Source organism: Xenopus laevis, chromosome 4S, assembly GCF_017654675.1.
Source record: "Xenopus laevis strain J_2021 chromosome 4S, Xenopus_laevis_v10.1, whole genome shotgun sequence".
In the NCBI taxonomy this organism is placed as follows: domain Eukaryota; kingdom Metazoa; phylum Chordata; class Amphibia; order Anura; family Pipidae; genus Xenopus; species Xenopus laevis.
In genome coordinates this window covers 106,279,296-106,301,105 of record NC_054378.1, presented here as the reverse complement: position 1 = coordinate 106,301,105, position 21,810 = coordinate 106,279,296, and the positions used below count along the sequence as shown (strand labels likewise).

Genomic DNA, 21,810 nt, shown 5'->3' with positions numbered 1-21,810 from the left:
TGTCTTTCGTCCTGGCCTTCAGGAGCAGATCGTCCAAGTAAGGCGTCACGGAGATGCCCTGGAGTCGCAGGGCTGCCGCGGTCACCGCCATGAGTTTGGTGAAGACCCTGGGGGCTGAAGACAGGCCGAAGGGAAGAGCCACAAACTGATAGTGCCGATTTTTGAAGGCAAACCTCAGATACTGGTGGTGAGGAGGCCAGATCGGTACGTGGAGATAGGCGTCTTTGATGTCCAGGGACATCAGCCACTGATCTCGTTCCATCCCCCGGATGACGGATCGAAGGGTTTCCATCTTGAACTTGACAGACCTGATGAATTTGTTGAGAAATTTGAGGTCCAGTACCGGCCTGAAGGAGCCGTCGCGTTTGGGGACCAGGAACAAATTGGAGTAGAACCCTGAGAATGTCTCCGGAGGAGGTACTGGAGTGATGACGCCACTCCGTTCCATCTGGTGGACACAATCTAGAAAGGCCATGGCCTTGGTCGCACTGGTGGGAACTCTGGACATGAGAAATTTTCGAGGAGGGAGAGAAGAGAAGTCCAGATGATAACCTTCCGATACGATTTCGTTCACCCAGGCGTCTGAAGAGTGCCGGAGCCAGACCTCCCGGAATTGCAGTAGTCTGCCCCCGAAGGACTGCTGCGATCCCGGAGGGGGTGCCCCGTCAGCCCGAGGCGGATTTATCGGCAGAAGACTTGTTGTGGAACTTGTTGGATTTCCAAGCCGGACGTCCTTTGTCAGCTGGTTTGGAGAGAAAATTGGAACGCCCGGAGGGACTGTATCTTCTGGAGAATCGGGTAGGTTGACCCCGAAAAAATCTGCTACGGCGAGGCGGAGCAGAAGACTTGTTCTTAGACTGTGGGAGAAAGGTGCTCTTACCCCCGGTGGCCTGAGAGATAATTTTCTCGAGCTCCTCACCAAACAGTCGTTGACCCTTGAACGGAAGAGAAGTGAGGGACTTCTTGGAGCTAGTGTCGGCGGCCCAATTTTTTAGCCATAGAGTTCGACGTGCCGCCACAGCAAGGGCCGAAGTGCGAGCGGTAATTTGAGCCGTGTCCAGGGTAGCGTCGGACAGGTAGGCTGAGGCTTCAGCTAGAGAACGTACGGATTCTATAAGGTCGACCCTGGGAACGCCATCCTGCAGATCGGAAAAAATAGATTCTGCCCATGCTTGGATGGCTCTGGCCACCCAGGCCGAAGCTAGCACGGGACGAAGGGTAGAACCCGCGGAAGAGTAGACAGCCTTGAGGAACCCCTCGAGACGTCTGTCGGACGGATCCTTAAAGGCCGCCGCATCGGTAACGGGTAGTGTCGTGGACTTCGAAAGTCTGGAGACCGGGGCGTCCACAGTTGGAGGCAAGGACCACCTGTCCACCAGATCCCTAGAGAAGGGATAGGATTTCGAAAATTTCCGAGTAGCCTGAAATTTACGTTCTGGAAAGTTCCATTCCTCCTGAACAATGCTTAGAAGTTGTTCATGAGAGGGGAAACAGAGGGAAGACTTATGTTGCCTCTTAAACAAGCTGGATGATTGAGATTGAGATTCCGTGGAAGGGGTAACCTTGAGAATCTCGGTAACCCCTTGAATAATGCGATCGACGTCATGTTGAACGTCACGGCCCGCGGACTCCTCGTTGACCTCCTCTGCGTCCGAAGAGAACTCGGAAGGGGGCAATTCACCGTCGGAGTGAGAGGATTCCCCTCCAGAGGCGGAATCCTCGGACGGAGTATGGGTACTAATGTGGCCCTTGGACTTCTCCGATCTTTTGCGTTTGCCGCTGGATTTATGGTCCAGCTTGGCCAAGGCTTTACCTAGAGTATCAGCAATGGATGGGAGATTCTGTAAGGAAGCTAAGGACTGAGAAAGTTGAAGCGCCCAAAGGGGGGCTGGAGGCTCAGTAGAGGGTCCGGGGGAGGGGTCTGGGACAGAGACCTCAGGAGTGGGGGTCCCCCCGGAGTCCCCGTGCTGTCACCAGGATCAGGGTTGTCTACCTGAGTAGGATCAGAAGACACCCCCTTTTTGCAAGACCTGCAGAGGGGCTCACCTTGACCTCCTTTTATTTTAGCCTGGCAGTTTTTGCAGGTGAAATATGTAATTTGTGCTGCTGCTTTTGCTGGTGCTCTCCCCCCTGCCCTAGGGAAAAGTCCCCCTGACTTACCCTCTGCCATTATAGCGGTGTCTGAGTTACCTGCTGAATGGTAGTAATGGTACTGTTTGTGGCTGTAATGCGCTGAACCCTGGCAATGGAAGGGTTAATTGCGCACGGCTGTAATGCGCTGTACCCTGGAAATGGAAGGGTTAACTTGCGCGCGTCCAGTGGGGAGATCTCCTCCTCTGACCTGTGGCCCCCTGCAGTTACGAGCCCTCAGAAGTGCGCCGGCGTGGTGAGCAGTCGGCGCGAAGGAGAAGGAAGGAAGAGGGAGTTAGGAGCCGCCTCCTGAGAAAGCGCGCCTAACCATGCGTTCCACCTGGAGCGCAAAACAAAATGGCGCTGGAACGCATGGCGCGTCCCTTCCTCCTCCGCATCGCAGCGGCGGCGAAGAAGAGAGAGAAGGACCTAGAGCGCAAGGGGGGGAAGCCCCCGTATCGCGCACGGCAGTAATGCGCTAGTAGCAGTGAGGCAAGGGGCGAGACCGGCGGGCAGGACTGATTTCCAAGCCTGCGCTGTATTTGCAGCCGTAGTAGGTGATGGAAGGGGAGGGAGAGCCAGCAGAGGTTAAACCACTGAGAAGGGGTTATACTCACAATTTTGCCGCACCGGTTAGACCCTCTGCTCTCCCATAACGGAATGCAGGCATGTCTTGCCAGGATTGTCAGTATAGCTAATGCTAGAAGTGACTCCGGTGGGCATCCCTCGTAGGAGGCACATCACAAAGGATACAGGTAGCCCTGCTCCGGATGAAAAACCTCATTTGCCAGTATTCTGACAAAATACTTCATTGAAGAATTTTTGTCCATCCTCCTTGGAAGCAGGACACTTAAAAACTGAATGGTTTAGTTCTAGGTTGGGTTAAGCCATGGTATTGGCACGCCCCCTTTTTCTTTTTTTATTCTAAGTGTCCTGCCTCCTAGAGGGTTGAGCTTAACCCCATCTGTCCCTGTGTCCCCCTTGAGACGACAGAGAAAACACCATTATGTTCTACAGAGCTTATCTGCTGTGTAACCTGAGCCTTTTCTCGTTTGAATGGCTGCCCCCATTGCTACACAGCAGCTTATTTATATAAATAATAGTAGTGTTTCTGAAGCAAACATCAGTTTTACCAGTGCAGGGCAACTATACATTATATTTGTATGACTTTAAAACACTCATTTTTGATGTTACTGTTCCTTTAATAACCAGAGGGTCATTATTTCTTATCCTATAGTTCTTCCATTCATACTACAATAACCAAATAGCCTCAGACATGAAAACAAATAGGGCTTGACTTAAGCTATCTATGAGCCCATCATGTGATATGATAACTCCTGCAGCTAAAGTAGTGCATCATTCCTTCTACAGCCAACTATGCTCTGACATTTGCCGTGAGTCTGTTGGTTCCTGACAGAGCAGTATACAATCTGAATGTCTGAATTCACCCAGACTGCTACAAGGTTCGAAAATGTTCCATCCCTTCTATACCATAGGTATTCCGTATTATATTTACACTGGGACCTGTCAATTCCTCAGCCAAACAGGAAAATACTTACATGAGCCACATCTTCCTTTGTACCAATGACACGGTCCTGTGAAAGTTTGCTAAATTCAACATAATGATCATCCGAAAATGAATGCCTAGGAGTGCAAATACAGGTAGGATTAAAGACTGTCCCTGGAGATGATCATATTCTTACACAGGTGCACTTTTTCTACAGACCATTCCTTCACTTAGCAAACTTACTTCATTTCAAAGACAGATTTCATGCTCCAAAGTGCCGAGAGGGGCTGGCTCCATGTGGCTGCAGTTAAAAGGAGAGACCCATCCTGTGAGAGAAGGACAGAAAGGTTGACTGCAGGGAGTTAAAGAGGAGAGACAGGAAAAGTCAGATGTTGACCAAGGGCAAAGGCAGGGGAAAACATTGACAGAATGACACATACCCGAGATGGCTCCAGGTGTGTTATTGCAGAGATGTGACAATTGTAACTAGCTTCTTCCTGCCCACTAAACACATTGTATAGTTTTAGCTGCCCTGTGCATGTTCCCAGCATCAGAAACCGCTCACGTGCCGAGAATGCACAACATGTGAAACCACTCTCATCTTCATTGGTTTCACGAAACACAGATATTGGACGAAACCTGCCAAGAAGGAAGACCACATAAGACTCTAAAAGCATCCAATCGCGGTTTCTCTTGAATCTTCTAAAAACACAAGAAACTTTATAGTTCTGTGGTGCCATTCCTTTTACATTACCTGCTAAAAATAAGATGTCTGTCAAAACAGCCCCCATCTGCACCTCCATATTTTGGAAAGGCAGCACGTCGGGTTAACCTGGAAGTGCAGTTTATAGGGGCTTGTCTGCGCTGTTTAGGCTCTGGGCACTGATGTGGACTAAAAAGGGAGAAGGGGGGGCATATCGCAACAGGATTCTTGCAACAAGCATGTTGTTCTCGCAGATACTCGGTCATAATGCTGTCCAGTGTGGGAGGAGAGGGCACATGTCTATCCAGTTGCTTTCTGAAGGCAGGGCTCTGGCTATAGGCTCCATGATCTGACTTCTGCCGCAGAACACGTCCCCTCTTTCCATTACAAGGTGACTGCCGTTCTCGAGCAAAGCTGATACGCCCAATAAGTGGGGAACCTGTTGATACCGGGACAGGAGATGACAAAGTTGGCGGCAACGGTGGTCTTGGGCACAATGCTGTGCTTGAGAGTCTAGCGGGGATACGTGGTGCACGTGGCAGAGAAATAGGTGAAGAAGTAGTAGGTGGTTGGGTAGCAGTGGCAGGCAGGAAGGTAGAAGAATGTAAAGCAGCAGTCATAGGTAGATCAGCCTCTCGTGTCAACGTGGCTGCAGTTTCCTGTAATCCCTTGGATACCAGGTGATTTCGTATTAGCAGCAACAGTTCTTTCTCAGGGAATGAAATACGAGACTGTGCTACAACATCTGCCTTTTGCAGGCGCGCAAGGGACACATCACTTCCCATCAGCAGTGGCTTCCCAGACACTCGCTCAATCAGCTCAGCTGCATACTTGCAGAAGCGCACATGCTTACTACGCTTGTCCTGGAGGATTGGCTCTTTCATCAGCTGCTGAATCTGGCTGCTGCTGAACAGGGGCAGCTTTGAAATAATTTGCCGCACTGAAGTGCTCCTGCTTAGGCCAACCAGTGCTTTGCAGGCCAAAGCCCGGATCTGATCTGCATCGGTGATGGGCATTTTTACAGAAAGCAGAGACAAAAGCACTTTGATACCATTATTAGACTGGACAACATTCCACATCTTGGAAAGTGTGGGCTCTCCGCGTCCATGGTGATGAAATGGCAGACAAACAAGTGCCCTTCTCCGAGGTGTCCCAGAGATATATTTACCAATGCTGGAGACTCGCGTCTCAGGAGCACAAACGCAGTTTATGATGATTTGAAGGGCAGATTTCTGAATTTCTGCATCATGTGTGAAAAATTCTCCCTCTGCCACACATAACACAATACTCATCCCTAAGAGAGATAAAAATGTAGCATGAAGGTGATGTTAAGTGATAAAACATGTGACAAAAAAAAAAAAACAAGGGTGTATTGGTAACATTAGAGGGGTGGTTCACCTTCAAACAACTAGTTGTTTTCAGATAGATCACCATAAATAACAACGACTTTTTCCAATTATTTTCTATTTTCTGTGTGTCACCATTTTCCATTCTGTGTCAGAATCTCTGCGTTTCATTACCGGCAGCTGTTAGAATTGATACAATAGTTACGAATAGTCCAGAGATGCTGCTGAGAAATGGATCAACTAATTGTTGCAAAATTATAACAGTTTAGAGTCTGCACCTGAATTACTGAGCTGCCAGACTCAAACACCAGAGACAGGGACATTCAACTTTTTTAGAAAAACAGTAAAAAATAAACAATGGATAGTAATTGAAAAAAGTCTTTATTTCTGGGGAACAATCTGTAAACAATTGAACTGAAAAAAAAAGGTGAACAACCCCTTTAATGAGGAACTATCGTGAAAATGAAAATTTCATATTAGCTGCAGCATACTGAAATAAGAAACTTTCTAAATACAATCAATGAAAATTGCTGTACTGTTTAATAAACCTGAAATAATCAGGTTTATCTTCACTATTTATCTCTCAGCATTCTGACTTCAGTCAGGAGTTGGGGGTTAGATTAATGATCCAATATTTTATAGTGGGGCTCCTTTTGCCTAGAAGATGTATTAGAGCTCAAATTACCAGAAATCCTGTCTCTCTACATGCAGAATGTGTGCAAATGGCAGTTATTTTGTTAGATTGTTTGTACTGGAATCAGTTGAGCTCATTCATCTGCTAGGAAAGTAAGCCCCCCCCCTATAAGATATATTGAATCTAACGGTCAATGAATATCCGATACCCAACTGCTGCATGAAGACAGAATGAAGAGAAACAGAAGCAGACAGAGGAATAGTGAATCTAAACTTGATTATTTCAGAAACAATGCAGATTTTTTTAATGGTTTGTATTAATAAAGTTTCTTAATTCAGTATGAGGAAGCTTATATTACATTTTCATTTTCGCAATAGTTCCCCTTTAAAGGGCAACTAAAGTCTAAAATAGAATAATGTTAGAAATGCTGTGTTTTGTATACTAAATATAAACATGATCTTACTGCACCAGAAGCCCAATTAAACAAATGATTTATGCTTTTAAAGTTGGCGCAGGGGGCTGTTATCTTGTAACTTTGTTAAACCAAGACTACTGGGCTTCAGTTGGGAGGTTAAGCTTAGGGATCATCATAAATGATCAAAACAGCACAAGTCAAATAATATCTGCCAGCAAGATTAATAATCAGAATATACAGACTGCACTGGGTCTGTGGATACAAATCTACACAATTGTTACAGGGAAACAAACAAAGCTGCTCGAGTTCTGGGAAGTAAGGTGGGGAGGGGGCTCCCCATGTCGTTTCAAACTATGATCGTTTCCCTGCATACAGTCAGGTTTCTTATAAAAACGATACACATTTTTTAATTAAAGTATATTGGAGATAAGTTTCTTTTTCATTAAAGAAAGTAAAAATGGGATTTTATTTTTTTGTCTTTACATGCCCTTTAAGGAATTTCTAGGACATGAGCAGTTTTCAGCATAGATAGAAATAGGAGCCGGCATCATGTGTCTATGTGGCAAGCAAAAAAAACAAGCACAATAACATTCATTCACATTTATTTCCTACCTACAGTTGAGACAGTGGAACCTGCCTCATCCAGGACATCTACTGGCTCAGCCAACTGAAGTTGAATCTTTGGCACCACAGTCAGAATGGCAAGCACATCCAGGGCATAGCGCACTGTATCATTCCTAGGAGAGAGAAAGATTCTGTGGTAAAAAGTGAAATTAAAAGAGAAGGGAGCATCATACTAGTGTTAAACAAAGACTTGATAGAAGATGTGAGAAATCATGTTGGGTAGTAGGGTCAAATTCACATAAACAAAATGAGATTTTGTGTACTCACCGTAAAATCTTTTTCTCTCTGGTGGCTTGGGGGTCACAGGGAACCATGGGGTATAGCTGATGCCATTAGGAGGTAGGACACAACAACTGAAAAACTAGCTCCTCCTCCGCTGGCTATACCCCCCAGCAGGCGGAGCCTACTCCAGTTTGTCCCAAAGAAGGAACGAAGGAGGTTTTACTATTTTTAAACTTCAAACAATTAACTTGAAAACTTATCACACATGTTACTGAGAAAAAACAGAAGAGGCCTCCACGAGGGAGGGAAGCCCTGTGTCCCCCAAGCCACGAGAGAGAAAAAGATTTTACGGTGAGTACACAAAATCTCATTTTCTCTAGTGTGTGCTTGGGGGACACAGGGAACCATGGGGACGTACCAAAGCTGTCCCCCAGTCTCAGGGCGGGAGAGGCCCTAACTGGATTTTTCGACTGCGGCCTGAAGCACCTTTCTACCAAAGCGTGTGTCATGTGCCGCAAATGAATCGAAATGATAGAACTTTGCAAAGGGGTGGATAGATGTCCACGTAGCTGCTTTGCATAACTGCTCTGCTGAGGCCTGATTCCGAAAAGCCCAGGTTGTGCTCATTCCCCTTGTGGAATGCGCTTTCACTTTATCCGGAGGTGTTAAACCTTGTGCTACATAAGCTCTTTGAATCGTCTGCTTGATCCATCTGGATATGGAAGCCTTAGTGGCTGGAGATCCTTTTATTGGACCTGAGGTTAACACGAAAAGAGAATCAGTCTTTCGTACTTCCCGTACTCTATGTAGATAGAACTTTAAGACACGTACTGGATCCAAAGTATGCAGTGCTGCTTCCTTGGGGTTTTTTGGTGAAGGGCAGAAAGTAGGAATAGTTATTTCCTGGTTGATGTGAAATGCCGATACCACCTTGGGTAGGAAGGAAGGTACTGTACGAAGCACTGCTCTGTCATGCTGAAAAGTGAGGAACGGAGATTTGCAAGATAGTGCACTGATTTCGGACACTCATCTTGCTGAGGTAATTGCGAATAGGAACACTGTCTTTAATGTTACCAAATGTAATGGTATTGATGCCATTGGTTCAAAGGGAGCTCTCTGTAGTGCTTTAAGAACCAAGGTAAGATCCCATGTCGGAACGGATTTGCGGAAAGGAGGAACCACATGTGCTACTCCCTGTAAAAATGTTTTGACATCCGATAGGAGGGCTAGCCTTTTCTGGAATAAAATAGAGAGGGCAGAAATCTGTGACTTGAGGGAACCGAGAGATAATCCTAGAGACACACCTTCCTGGAGGAATTCCAACAATTTTGCCGTAGAAAAAGACTTAAAGCCTACTTTATGTCTGTAGCACCATTGTCTGTAACTAATCCATACCCGATAGTATGATCTGGCCGAAGAAGGCTTTCGCACTGCTCGCATGGTTTGAACTACAGCGTCCGAGAATCCCTTCTGCTTCAGAATGCTGGTCTCAAGAGCCACGCAGTCAAGTTGAGGCTGTGAGGCTTTGGGTGTAGAATTGGGCCCTGATGTAACAGGTCTGACACGTTTGGCAGAATCCACGGCTCCTCTATCGACATATTTACGAGGTCCGAGAACCACGACCGTCGAGGCCAATTCGGAGCTATGAGAATGAGGGTGGTGTTCTCCTTTTGTGCCTTTTTGATTGTTCTGGGTATCAGTGGAATTGGAGGAAATGCGTAGGCTAGTTGAAAATCCCACGGGGCTGTGAGAGCGTCCGCTGCTAGTGCCAGAGGGTCCCGGCACCGCGCAAGGAAGGTTGGTACCTGTCTGTTGTGGCGAGACGCCATTAGGTCTACTTCCAGCAAACCCCATCTTGCAGTTATTTCTTGAAAAATCTCCTCCTTCAGCGCCCATTCTCCTTGGTCTAATATTTGTCGGCTGAGGAAGTCTGCTTCCCAGTTTTGCAGACCTGGTATGAAGATGGCCGATAGTCTGGCGTTGTTCTTTTCCACCCACTGAAAAATGTGCCTGACTTCTTGTAAGGCTGCCTTGCTTCTTGTGCCCCCCTGGTGATTTATATAGGCCACCGCTGTTGAATTGTCCGACTGTATCTTTATTGGTTGGCCTGCTAGTTCTGTTTGCCAGTGCCTGAGTCCTAGACGAATAGCCCTGATCTCCAGAAGATTTATGGGCAAGCGGCTTTCCACTTGAGTCCACAGACCTTGTGCTGATTTGCCCTCTAGTACCGCTCCCCAACCTGACAGGCTCGCATCCGTCGTCATTAGTCTCCATTGTGGTTCTCCGAGAGGTCTTCCCTTGGAGATGCACTGTGTTCGTAGCCACCAGGTCAGGGATACTCGCGTCTTGTGAGAGAGACGAATCTCTTGAGACAAGTGTTTTCTTTTCCATAATGTAAGAATGTTCCAATGAAGTTCCCGCATGTGGATTTGGGCAAATGGAACCGCTTCTATTGTAGATACCATGACCCCCAGTACCTTCATACAGAATCTGGTCGAATGGCTTGTTTTTGCTAGTAAGGAACGTATGAGAGCTTTGAGATGAACAATCTTTTCCTGAGTCAGGGACACTCTTTGTGTCCGTGTGTCGAACAGTAGTCCTAGAAACACCATAGACTGACTGGGTGTTGTGGATGATTTTTCTAGATTGATAGAACATCCGAGTTCTTGTAGTTTGTTCATAGCAAGATGGGTTACTCTTTGTGCTTCTGCTTAGGAGGGTGCCTTGATTAACAGATCGTTGAGATATGGGGTTATGGATATGCCTAACTGCCGTATCTCTGCCGTGGCTACTGCCATGATTTTTGTGAACACCCTTGGTGCCGAAGTGAGGCCAAAAGGAAGAGCCCTGAATTGGTAGTGGCGGTTTTGTATGGCGAATCATAAATACTTTTGATGGGAAGGGAAGATTGGCACATGTAGATAGGCATCCTTTATGTCTAGGGACGTCAGGAATTGGCCTGGGGTCATTGCTGCAATGATAAGAGCGTAGAGATTCCATTTTGAACCTTCTTGGACGAATAAATTTGTTTAGTCCCTTTAGATCCAGTACTGGACGTACTGATCCGTCTCTTTTGGGAACGACAGATCCGTCTCTTTTGGGAACGACAAACAGATTGGAATAATATCCCTTGAAGTGCTCCTTTGGGGGGACTGAGGAAATGACCTCTGTTTGTGAAAGAGTATACAGCACGTTTTGAAAAGCCTTGAACTTGGCTGGTTCTCTTGGGATTCTTGACATGAAAAATTTGCGAGGGGGCAACAAATCGAATTCTAGGTGATAACCCTGAGTTACCACCTCCTGTATCCAAGAATCTGATGTGATTTCTATCCACCTTTGAGAAAAGTGGATTAGCCTTCCCCCCAGAGGTGTTCCATGTGGCGGAGGCCCCCAGTCATGCGGTGGAGGGCTTGTCCGACGTTCTGGTAGAGGGTTTGCGAGCCTGCCAAGAGGTTCTGGGTTTACCCGTGAAGCGTCCTCTGTTGGATGTTGTATTCCGTGGTGGAGAGTGTCTCGAGCTCTTGTTTTGTGAAGGCCGAAAAAACCTCCCTCTCCGAAAGGAAGAACGGGCTTTTGGTTGAGGAAGTAGCGTGCTCTTTCCTCCTGTCGCTTGACTAATGATCTTATCCAGATCTGGGCCGAACAGGAGTTTTCCCTTGAATGGCAATGATGTAAGCGATTTTTTGGACGATAAATCAGCCGACCATAGTTTCATCCAGAGTGACCGCCGAGTGGCAATAGATAGTGCTGAAGCTCTGCTAACTGCCTGGGTTGCGTCTAATGCTGCCTCGCAAATATATTCGTTTGCGTCTTTAATTTGCGTCGCCAGCTGCGAAAGTTCTTGTCTTGGCACTCCCGAAAGGATCGCTTGAACGAGGGAATCCAACCATGTTTGTACTGCCCTGCTGACCCATGCTGTAGCCAGGATTGGGCGAAGGGCAGTGCCTGATGCTGAGAAAAGGGAGCGTAGTAACCCGTCCATTTTCTTGTCCATCTGGTCCTTAAAGGACGAAGCATCTGGTACTGGAAGAGCTGTGTTTTTGGATAAACGAGAGACTGGAGCATCCACTGAAGGAGGGGAAGACCATTTCTCTGTGGTATCTGCAGAGAATGGGTAGAGTTTAAGGAATCTGCGATTTGGTTGGAAACGACTTTCTGGCTTGTTCCACTCTTGTTGAATTATTTGCTCAAGCTGCGCGTGAGAAGGGAACGTAGGTGAAGATCTACTACTTCTTTTAAATAGGATCTTAGACTTATCTGTACTTGTCTCTGGTTCCTGTATGTTAAGAGTTTCCAGAACGGAAGTGATTAAGTCATCTATCGCTTCAGCTGAGAATTTTGAAGGTTCCCCATCTAACATATCTGAACTGCAAGATAACTCCCCTTCTGATAAACCAAGGGTCTCTTCCCTGCCTAGGGGCACTGGAGACGAACTTCTGGAATAATTATCACTCTCTTCGTCTGATGACGAAGGTGCTCTGCGTTTTGATCCCCTATGTCTGGGTTTATCTAGTCTTGACAGAATTTTATCCAAAGACAATGCTAATTTAGGTATACCAGTAGCTAACTGGGCTGCCCAGTCTGGAATAACTGTCTGTACTGGAGTAGAAACGTCTGGAATAGGCACAGCAGGTGTCTGAGGAATTTGGTCTGTTTGAATAGGAGCAGGGCCTGGGGGTTCCTTATCAGACTCAGCCATTTTACACTTAGAGCAAATAGGCTCTTTTTGCCCTGAGGGAAGCTTTTTGCGACACTTGACACATACAAGGTATCTTACAGAGGCTGTTTTCCCCCTGGAAAAAATGGCCTCACTGTTTTCCTCAGACATGATATGGTAAGCAGATAAGAGTAAAAATACTCTAACAGAGCTAGGGAGTAAGTCAGGGAAAAAAGGGGCTAGTTTTCTAGTCACCGTGTCCTGCAGATATACAGCTCCCTGCTCGTGCTGCGCTGCTTAATAAGCGACCGTCCCGACAACTGAGAGTCACAGGATACGCGCTGACTGCGGCCTGAATAGTATGCGCTGTTGTGGTTGGAGGATTTTCCCCCTGAAGCCGCCTTGCTTTCGCGCCGGTGCGTGTCACGTGGTATGCGGCTGCACTTACCCGGAAGCGCTATAGTAATACGCTTGTGAGCGTATGTGCGCTGTTCCTCAATTATGCTATATAAAAGAAGGAGCGCGCATGTTAAAAAAAGATGCCGGCAGAACCCGCGGCTATGTTCCCCTATCAGTTAGGAGGATAAGCCGTCTGTGCGCACTGTTCCCTTTCCTTGTGTGTCGCTGGTAGCGTAGGATAAGGTGACAGTCTACTCTCCCCTCCGGTCCAAGGGGGAGGGAGGGGGAGAAAGGAAGGCTCTTACTGAGATACCGGAGACTAGGGGAAACACAGGTATACTTACCCTCCCCCAGGGTCCCAACGCCTTCCGTGTCCTGGCCAGTTCACTCCTCCTGTGCACAATGAGAGAGGGTGATAAGGCAACTGGATGGTAGTAGCTGTGCAGCAAGTACCCCAGGAACACTTCCCATGATGGGAGAATATATGCCAAGGCATCCTACACAGTGTAGGCGACTGGTATAACTCCTTATGTCATATAAATAAAAATTTCTTGAGAGAAAAAAGGAACATGTCCTGACCTCCTGAGGACACAACAAAAAACTGGAGTAGGCTCCGCCTGCTGGGGGGTATAGCCAGCGGAGGAGGAGCTAGTTTTTCAGTTGTTGTGTCCTACCTCCTAATGGCATCAGCTATATCCCATGGTTCCCTGTGTCCCCCAAGCACACACTAGAGAAATACAAGATTCCTCTGCACTCAACCCATTATGAATAAATTTAAGACAGAGACATTTTGTGCATACAGCTACTAAAAATGCCTTACCCTTTAAACAAAACAGGGATTGTTTGTCCAGATGTAGTTGGTCATCTTAAATACATTGCAATATATGGACAAACAATCCCTGTTTTGTTTAAAAGGGTAAGGCATTTTTAAGTAGCTCTATGCACAAAATGTCAGTGTTTTAAATATATTGATAATGGGTTGAGTGCAGAGGACTCTTGTAATTGTCTATATGTATTTTGTGGTCACAGTCTCATTGCACCCTCGCCTAATGGTTTTAAAAAATAGTGGTGAGCACAACTTTCCTTTGTTTGTCAAATTCTAAATTAACAGCATAAATCAAAGACCTGCCAAATGAAGTTCATCTTAAGAGAATATTGGGCAAGACATAGTAGACAATTCAACAATCATTATTTACATTGATGTGGCTGGATGCTGATGTGGCTTTACCCACCTGGCATAATAAGTTTTCCAGGTACAGGCAATTGAGATAAGCTGCAAAAGGAGCTGAACACAGGAGAGTTTAAGAAAAACCTCAGCAGGTTCCCAATACAGCTGAGCTGGACCAAACTCAATGAGATACTCAGTCATCTCTACTATCTGCTCACGTGTATATGTGCATGCCTGCAAGTAAAAGAAGAATTAAACCAGACTTATGTTATATCTGTATACAAATTATTGTGGATTTCATCCAGAGACTTTTTTGAAGCCAGGTGTGCATGTAGAGTATGGTCACATTTTCTTCATATTCACACAGGCTGTTAATGTATGTTATTAAAAATAAAAACAGCCTTCAGTCATTCTGTTCCTGATGGTACTACCAGCCCAAAAGTTAATTCTACTTATAAATATATCAGATAAAGGCTTGAATCACACTGGCAATGAAAATCATGGTCTTCACATGGAGAATCAAACTTGATTCATATTTAATAAAGAACTAGTCTTAGAGAATAGCATTTTTGGGTAACCACCTTAAAAGTATAGTGTTCTATTTAAAATGTTAGGTTAACCGGATTATGTAGACTGCATGTCTTTAACACTCAACAAAATTAAGGAGCATATAAATCCAGACAAATATCTAAAGCATTTTATATTAGACAGAAAACAACTAAAAAATACATCTATGAAAACTCATGTGCCAAGCAAATGTATTATATAAATGCTAAAAATGAGGTACCAGACCTTGTAAGGTGGAGGTGGATGTATGGGTAGCCCACCCTCAGTGCGCTGCAGAGCCTGTTTAACTTGTTCCACCTTAATGGCAAGATGAGCTTCAAAATATCTGCGCAATGCAATGCAAGTATGCTTTCCTGTCTGGCGGCTTGCAAATATCTCATCATCACTCAGCAAGGCACCTTGATCTTCCAGGTTTAAGATTTCAAGGGTACTGATCTGAAAATTTGAGGTTAAAAAAAGCAGGTAAGAGATGTGAAATCGGTACAATTTAATGGACAACTAAAGCTCTGCAATAATAGACCTACTTATTCAGAGAGCTCACAGTTCTACAGTGAATGTTAAAACTGTTCTCAATATTTGTCTTCAAAAATACAAAGCAACTGCTTTTAATAGCCCAGTATGACAACATTGTCTGTTGATGACCAAGACATTACCATTTATATAGGAATATACAATTTAAACAACAGCTCACCAGGTTCACTAGCCTCCGTAGTCCATCTTGACTGTCAAACAGCTCCAGGACAGCTCGGAAAGAGAAACAGATGGAGAAGAACATGGTGGCATGGCAGCAGCCAGATGCATGTGAGCACTCCATGAGCCACAGCGTGTAGTTCACTACATCCTTTAAAACCTTGTGAGGGTGCATGCATACCTAGGTGAAAAATAGGACATAGGTAATTTGGGCTCCAATGAAAGGCTACATGGCTTACAAAACAATGCCAAATTATGTTGTTGATTTAACGCACAAATACAAATTAGTGCTAAACCCAGAAACTTTCAATAAACAAGTGCTCCCACCTTAAGTAAAATATCATAATATTATCATTGCCCCAGCCCTCACAAATACCTAACTGTCCTTCATTGATTCCAGACCCAACTCAGTCCTGCTGCTCACCCTTTCCATTACATCCTGGTTGTAAGACAAATAGTAAAGACACATGGACACTCCAGTAGCTGCCATGGAAGGACGTGGTATCTCCAGCAATTTCTGGACACCCCCATGAGCAACAAATTCGGCAGCAAACTTGTTGTGAAGAAGAAGAGAAGCCAAGTGCTGTGTTTCGAGAAGAGATGGAAAAGTTAATAGCATGTATTTGTGAGATGAAGTAAAACAATTAATCTACCACTTACCTTAAGAGCCTCAAACGTGAGTAACACATCGTTTGTACGCTTTAGGTCAATGTAATACATCATCAGCTCACGAGAACCCTTTTGCATAAAGATGGGGAGTAACTGAAGGAGAGAAAAAATTTTTACGACAATTTCATTTAAGCCATGGGAAAAAATTATAAAATTATAAAGTCATATGTCGTCCAAGCAAATAGACAAAAACATTTAATGGTACAGACAACAAAATACAAATTCCCTTCTATCACACTGTGATTGATAGACTTAGGAACACTGACAACATTTCATAGCTGTTCTCGGATAAGATAATAAGCACATCATGTAGAAAAAGTATTTTTACAAAAACTCTCTTAGCTAAATCCAAAAGATTATTGATGATAAATACCATTGCCAATATTATTATTATTATTATTATTATTATGTACCGGAGGTTGCTATTTAATTTGTTTAAAGGCTTCAGTAGAACTCACAAATGTATCTATACTGTTAAAGCATTGGAACTTTGTCAACATTGTATATTCTATGATCAGTGGCACTAAAGCAATAATTATTTTATGTGAACTATGAAACACCATTAACGCAACGCATTTTTACACACACCATATACTTTTGTCTCTCACCTCCTGGTACTCGCCAAGAGGCGTTAGGTACTGTAGGATCAGTCTCTGTTCAATGCCTGGAGTCAGAGGACACATGCTGTAATTGGTGCCAATGACCCATGGTGACATTTCTAACCAGCTGCTATTGGAGAGTTCACTTGATGCTCGTTCAGGCTCTGAAAAGCTGAGTTTTTGTTTCAATTTACGATGAGCCTCCGTGTCAGACTTCTTTCTAGATGAAGGCCCTGTGCCCCCAGAGTTCATAACTCCATAAGCTGGAGAAGATTCCAAGTGAAAGGAAACCACCTCTTCATGGTTAGGCCCCGTATCCAGCGGGGTTTCTCCATAGTCCATGTCCACTGCCTCCTCATCTAATGGAAGTAGAGGTTCACTAAGAGGCTTACGTGGGCTCTGTCGCTTCATTTCCTTTTTACAGGAAGCATCCTGAGACTGCAGCTCCCGCAGCCTGCTGAGAACCAGGGCAACCTGCAGTGCAAAATAAGGAACAATTTAAAACAAATAAACGGCACCAACGCTAACCAGCTTTGTAGTACATCACATAGACCAACAGAGAATTAAATATCATTAAATCGAAACGTCATTGCAAATATAAACATGTTAATAAATAAGCTTTAGTTTGATATTTAATACTATATAGATGAGCACCCTTTCCTTTTATTTTCAGCTGCAAACAGTTCACTCATGCTGTGGGTCCCAGATGAATAGCAGAAACCACATGACAATTTTAAAGTTGGAGGAGCACTGGTCTAAAACAGAAACTATTCTGAATGTTTATTGGGTCACCAACTGTTGGTTCTACAAGCATGGTGCAGAAATACACGATCATAATTTGCTTTCCAAGTAATTATTTGTGCATTTTAGAGTAAGGATATGTACCTTTTAGGATACGCGTACATTTTTAGCATGGCCAAAAAATAGAAAGATATTATATAGCTTAGATACTTTATATTATATTTCCCCCATCATCAAGCCATCTGTAGTCTGTTAGCATCTCCACCAGTTAAATTTAATCCCTACACACAAAAAAAATCTCTCGGGAATCATTTCAGAGTAAGTCCTGCAGTGACAAAGGAACTGTGCAGTGAGTTTAGCAAAATAGAAAAAACAAAAATAAATAACACGGCCTGAGATAAATGGCAGTTTAGCTAAGCACTGTATAATAATATAGAAAAAAATCATATGCAGCATCAAAATACTGTATAATAATTTCTGTTTTACCATCTGTGAGTTCTCGTCCCGATAGTTGGCTGCAATATCTTGGTTTTCCATGGCTCCCCCCAGCAACCCTGTAGCGTAGGTCCTAAGTGGTTGTTCCGCTTCCCGTGCCCACTTAAATAGATTTTCGACAATCCCTTCCTAAAGTCAAATAACAGACTGAAGTCAGCAACACTTAATTGCCACTTTAGAGCAAGCAACACATCAATACAAAAAACATAGCATCATAAGTTACTTTGCCATGACTATATATAAATTTGCATGTTCTCAAATTAAACAAAATTACTTAAAAAAAAATTCAAGTAATTAAAAAAATAGGCTGCTAACAAGTTACGCCAAAAACTAAAGAATACATGCAACATACAGTAAGGGGCACATTTACTAAGGGTCGAAGTGAATTCAAAGTTAATATTCGAATTGAAAAACTTTGAATAGGAAAATGCTTTGACTATTCGACCATTCGATAATCAAAGTACTGTCTCTTTAAAAAACTTTGACTTAGACAATTCGCTACCTTAAACCTGCCAAATTGCTATGTTAGCCTATGGGGACCTCCTAGAACATATAGCCAACATTTGGCTAAGTTTTTAGAAGTTAAAGTGAAATCGTACGATTAAATCGTTCGATTCGAAGTACGATCGTACGATGTTAAAAATCTTATGAATTCGACTTTGAATGTCGAACTAGCCTATTCGATTGTCGAATTTCGAAGTTTTTTGCACTTCGAAATTCGACCCTTGATAAATCTGCCCCTAAATGTAATAAATGTAGTTTTTTTTACAAAATTTGGTTTGTTTTTTTTCTTTTTCCATATTCCAAAATACTAACCTGCTCTATGTTGTATGTCATTTGTATTTGCAATTGGTATTTAGCAGCTAGGGTTGAATTTACCCTAGCAACCAGGCAGTGGTTTGAATAAACGGCTGGAAGATCAAGAGGAGAGGGCCTAAACAGTAAAAAGTAACAAGCAATAAGTGTGTAGCCTCAAAAAGCATATTTGGGTGCTGGAATCAGCGATTCCATTTGATATTTGGAAAGAGGCAGAAGATAAATAAGGAAGTCAAGTAAAACAATAAAAGAAAGTTACTTTTCCCCATTACACTTCCTCCCAAATCACATAATTTTGGCATAGAAAAATTAAGCAAAATGACAGATATTTGTTGTCTCTTTCACAGCTGCGTTACCTCCAAAAACAAAACTGCCAAGATGCTGTCATGTTGAATGCTGTTGCAATTTGTATTAGTAATTCAGAACCATACATTTTGAAAATTGACTATGCTGAAAATATAAATAATTTAGGTGGATGATGTTTTTAGGAAGTATCTTCTCAGCCATACACAGTCCAGAGGAGAAATGATGTTCATAAGCTATTATCCTCCTACCTTCTCCTGGAAGACGACAGCTGTCTCCAGTCCCGGAATTATGTCCAAGAGCAAACGGCATGCTGCAGTATTTAATGGGGGCTCTCTACTTGTCATGACATAGGCATTCACCAGCTAGCAAAAAAAACCAAAAATAGCTGTGAGGGATCTAGTTTGAGCACAAGTGAAATTCTCAAAAAATAAAAACAAAAAAACAACAAAACAGATCTATATATAAAAATAATATAATGCTGCTTCTATCAAAATGGATCAACTATGAAGTAAAATAAAACTAGTTTTATTAGATCACCCAGCATTCCAACTTCTGTAAGTGAAGCTGCAACATTCCACAGTCCTCTGCCTACTAGAACCACACGCCATTAATACAACGTGGCACTTACTGCGTTCATGAAGTCGTCATTCTTAAAAAGGATTCGTAGCAGATTTCCAAGCATACATTCTGGGTTTGCACGACCTGCAACACAGAATAGTGTATACATTTTACATGATCAAAAATACAAAATGGGAACTAATGGACATATGGAGCGAATAGTCTGCCATGAAACAATAATATTTCTTTTTTGCGATTGTTACCCCTACATTCAAAACGAAGGCCTTATTTTTGTTATACTGTGTATGCATAACAAGAACAATATCACCAGATCACTCAAACGACTAGGAATTCAACTAATAGAGGTATGGGATCTGGTATCTGGAAACCCGTTCCGAATTACATAAAGGCTGTCTCCGATACACTCCATTTCATTCAAATATTCCAAATTAGTAAAAATGATTTCCATTTTCTCTGTAAAAATAATAATATAGTACCTTGTACATGATCCATACTAAGATGTAAATAATCCTTATTGGAGGCAAAACCAGCCTATTGGGTTTATTTCATGTTTTCATGATTTTCTAGTAGACTTAAGGTGTGAAGATCCAAATTATGGAAAGATCCTTTATTCCGCAAAACACCAGGTCCCGAGCATTCTGGATAACAGGTCCCATACCTGTACCACACATGGCCAGAAATCTTAAGGACAGGTAAATGTGTATAGGCTGTATTCATACCAGCATACAACACTGGCCCATCTAGTCCACTTTGTTAACTAGATTATGATAATGGACAAAAAAACACATAGGAAAATGCAGTGCAAAATGTGGCTCCACCATTTATATTTATTTGGAATCACAAACTAAACATCTGGAGGGTTTTCTGCCCATTTCAGAAGTAGCACGGCTTATCTGAGCTGTGTGCATCTCTCTTTTGTGCTTTTTGCATCCTCTACGCAACAAGCCACATGGGTGTAGAAAAGCTGCACCAACATCCTACAGCCAACACATTTACCTAAATTAAAGCAGTCATTTACCTGGATGTCGGTCATCAAAAGGATCTGGGTCCCCTTTGCGATATTCTTCTGTCTCCTTCTCAATTAGCTCAGACATCCTAAGAACAAAGAATATCATAATCCAGTTAAAATTATGCAGGAGTAAATTTACTTTAACAGTACTGGGCAAAGCACAATTTCTGTTTAGTGTAATGTAAAAAAAAAAAAAATGCATGTATGGGCCTTCAGTAAATTAACCACAATCTCAAATGCCAACAAGGTTATAGGTTTATGCTTGGCTTCTGTATGATACACTTTTACAAATATAATCCATCCTTCTATTTAACAGTAAGACATGTCCATTCTAAGCCATCAAATAGTTGGAAAAAGGATGTGTGTAGTCTTCCCATTAGAAGACAAGCCTCTGGTCAGATTGTAGCACCATGTAATAAAACAGGTTTATGAGTATTCAGAAGATGTACAAATGGACAGGGGTGTGCACAGAAGATGCAGCACTAGTTACAATAAATAAGGAGTTTAAAACAAGCTATGGCAAATAGAAACTTTCGCTGTTCCTAGCCAAAACACTAATGAGTATCCAGTTGCACTACAAAACCGGCATGGCTAACTCACCTGGTTAAAACAGGCACCATATCCTGGCCACTTCCATGTCCACTCTCCCACTGCTCCAGCAGGGTAGTTAGTTCCGACTTCGAGTCGACGTGTGTCCCACTTGAAGTCATGTCTGAAAGACAGAAGATTTTCCACATGATTCATTTGGACTTAATGGTGGTTATCAAATTCTGCAAAACCTTATTCCATTTAAAATGTCCTGTTTTAATATTAATCATTATGATGGACTCCTTTACTAGGCTTAGTGTCCATATTGCTCACGTATACATTTTATACTAATAATAATAATAATCATCAGCATATTGAGCAGCACTCGCTTAAATTTGTCTGTGCCAGCAGATATTTGCAAAGGCTGAAAATGAAATACAATATGAACATCAATTCCTGACATCCCTGTTCTACAAAAATTACAATGTGTTGCCAGAAGTAACATAGTAAGTTAGGATGAAAAAAGACATGTCCATCAAGTTCAACCTTTTAACTTTTTTTTAACCTGCCTAATTGCAAGTTGATCCAGAGGAAGACAAACAACCCCATCTGAAGCCTCTCCAATTTGCTCTCAGAGGGGGAGATTCGGGGAAGATTAGTCGCCAGGTGACTGCCTGTCTTCCGCCGGCTAAAATGAAAATCGACTGGGGGCAGGCACACAGAGCGCTTACTTTCCCAAAGATGCCTGTAATTGCCTCACGAGGAAACTTTGGGCAACTTCGGAAAACGAAGCACTCGTGTGGCTGCCCCTGGGCGATTTACATTTTAGCCGACGGAAGGCAGGCAGTCGTCTGGCGACTAATCTCCCCGAATCTGCCCGTGTGGGCAGACCCTTAAGGGTTTTTTTTTTTGGGGGGGAAGAGATAAGAGTAAAAATAAATGTTGCCATCTATAAGCTTTACTCTGCCCCCCAAATCTCCCAAGCAGCTGCTGTGTGAATATAAAG

At 43.4% G+C, this 21,810-nt stretch overlaps 1 protein-coding gene across 2 annotated transcripts in view; it reads right to left on the bottom strand.

Moving 5' to 3' along the window:
* dcaf1.S (VDDB1 and CUL4 associated factor 1 S homeolog) overlaps nt 1-21,810 on the bottom strand; it is a 35,454-nt gene that overhangs the window by 11,458 nt on the left and 2,186 nt on the right. For both annotated transcript variants that reach the window (XM_018261313.2, XM_018261312.2), the window contains exons 2-17: nt 20,877-20,988; nt 20,286-20,362; nt 19,317-19,390; nt 18,937-19,050; nt 17,558-17,695; nt 16,340-16,804; nt 15,723-15,824; nt 15,487-15,645; nt 15,064-15,243; nt 14,598-14,807; nt 13,870-14,039; nt 7,348-7,472; nt 4,392-5,634; nt 4,078-4,276; nt 3,881-3,963; nt 3,690-3,774 (exon numbers count right to left, since the gene is read on the bottom strand). In XM_018261313.2, the coding sequence (XP_018116802.1) occupies nt 3,690-3,774; nt 3,881-3,963; nt 4,078-4,276; nt 4,392-5,634; nt 7,348-7,472; nt 13,870-14,039; nt 14,598-14,807; nt 15,064-15,243; nt 15,487-15,645; nt 15,723-15,824; nt 16,340-16,804; nt 17,558-17,695; nt 18,937-19,050; nt 19,317-19,390; nt 20,286-20,362; nt 20,877-20,986 (3,534 nt within the window). In that variant the 5' untranslated portion in view covers nt 20,987-20,988. The remainder of the gene's footprint in view (nt 1-3,689; nt 3,775-3,880; nt 3,964-4,077; nt 4,277-4,391; nt 5,635-7,347; nt 7,473-13,869; nt 14,040-14,597; nt 14,808-15,063; nt 15,244-15,486; nt 15,646-15,722; nt 15,825-16,339; nt 16,805-17,557; nt 17,696-18,936; nt 19,051-19,316; nt 19,391-20,285; nt 20,363-20,876; nt 20,989-21,810) is intronic.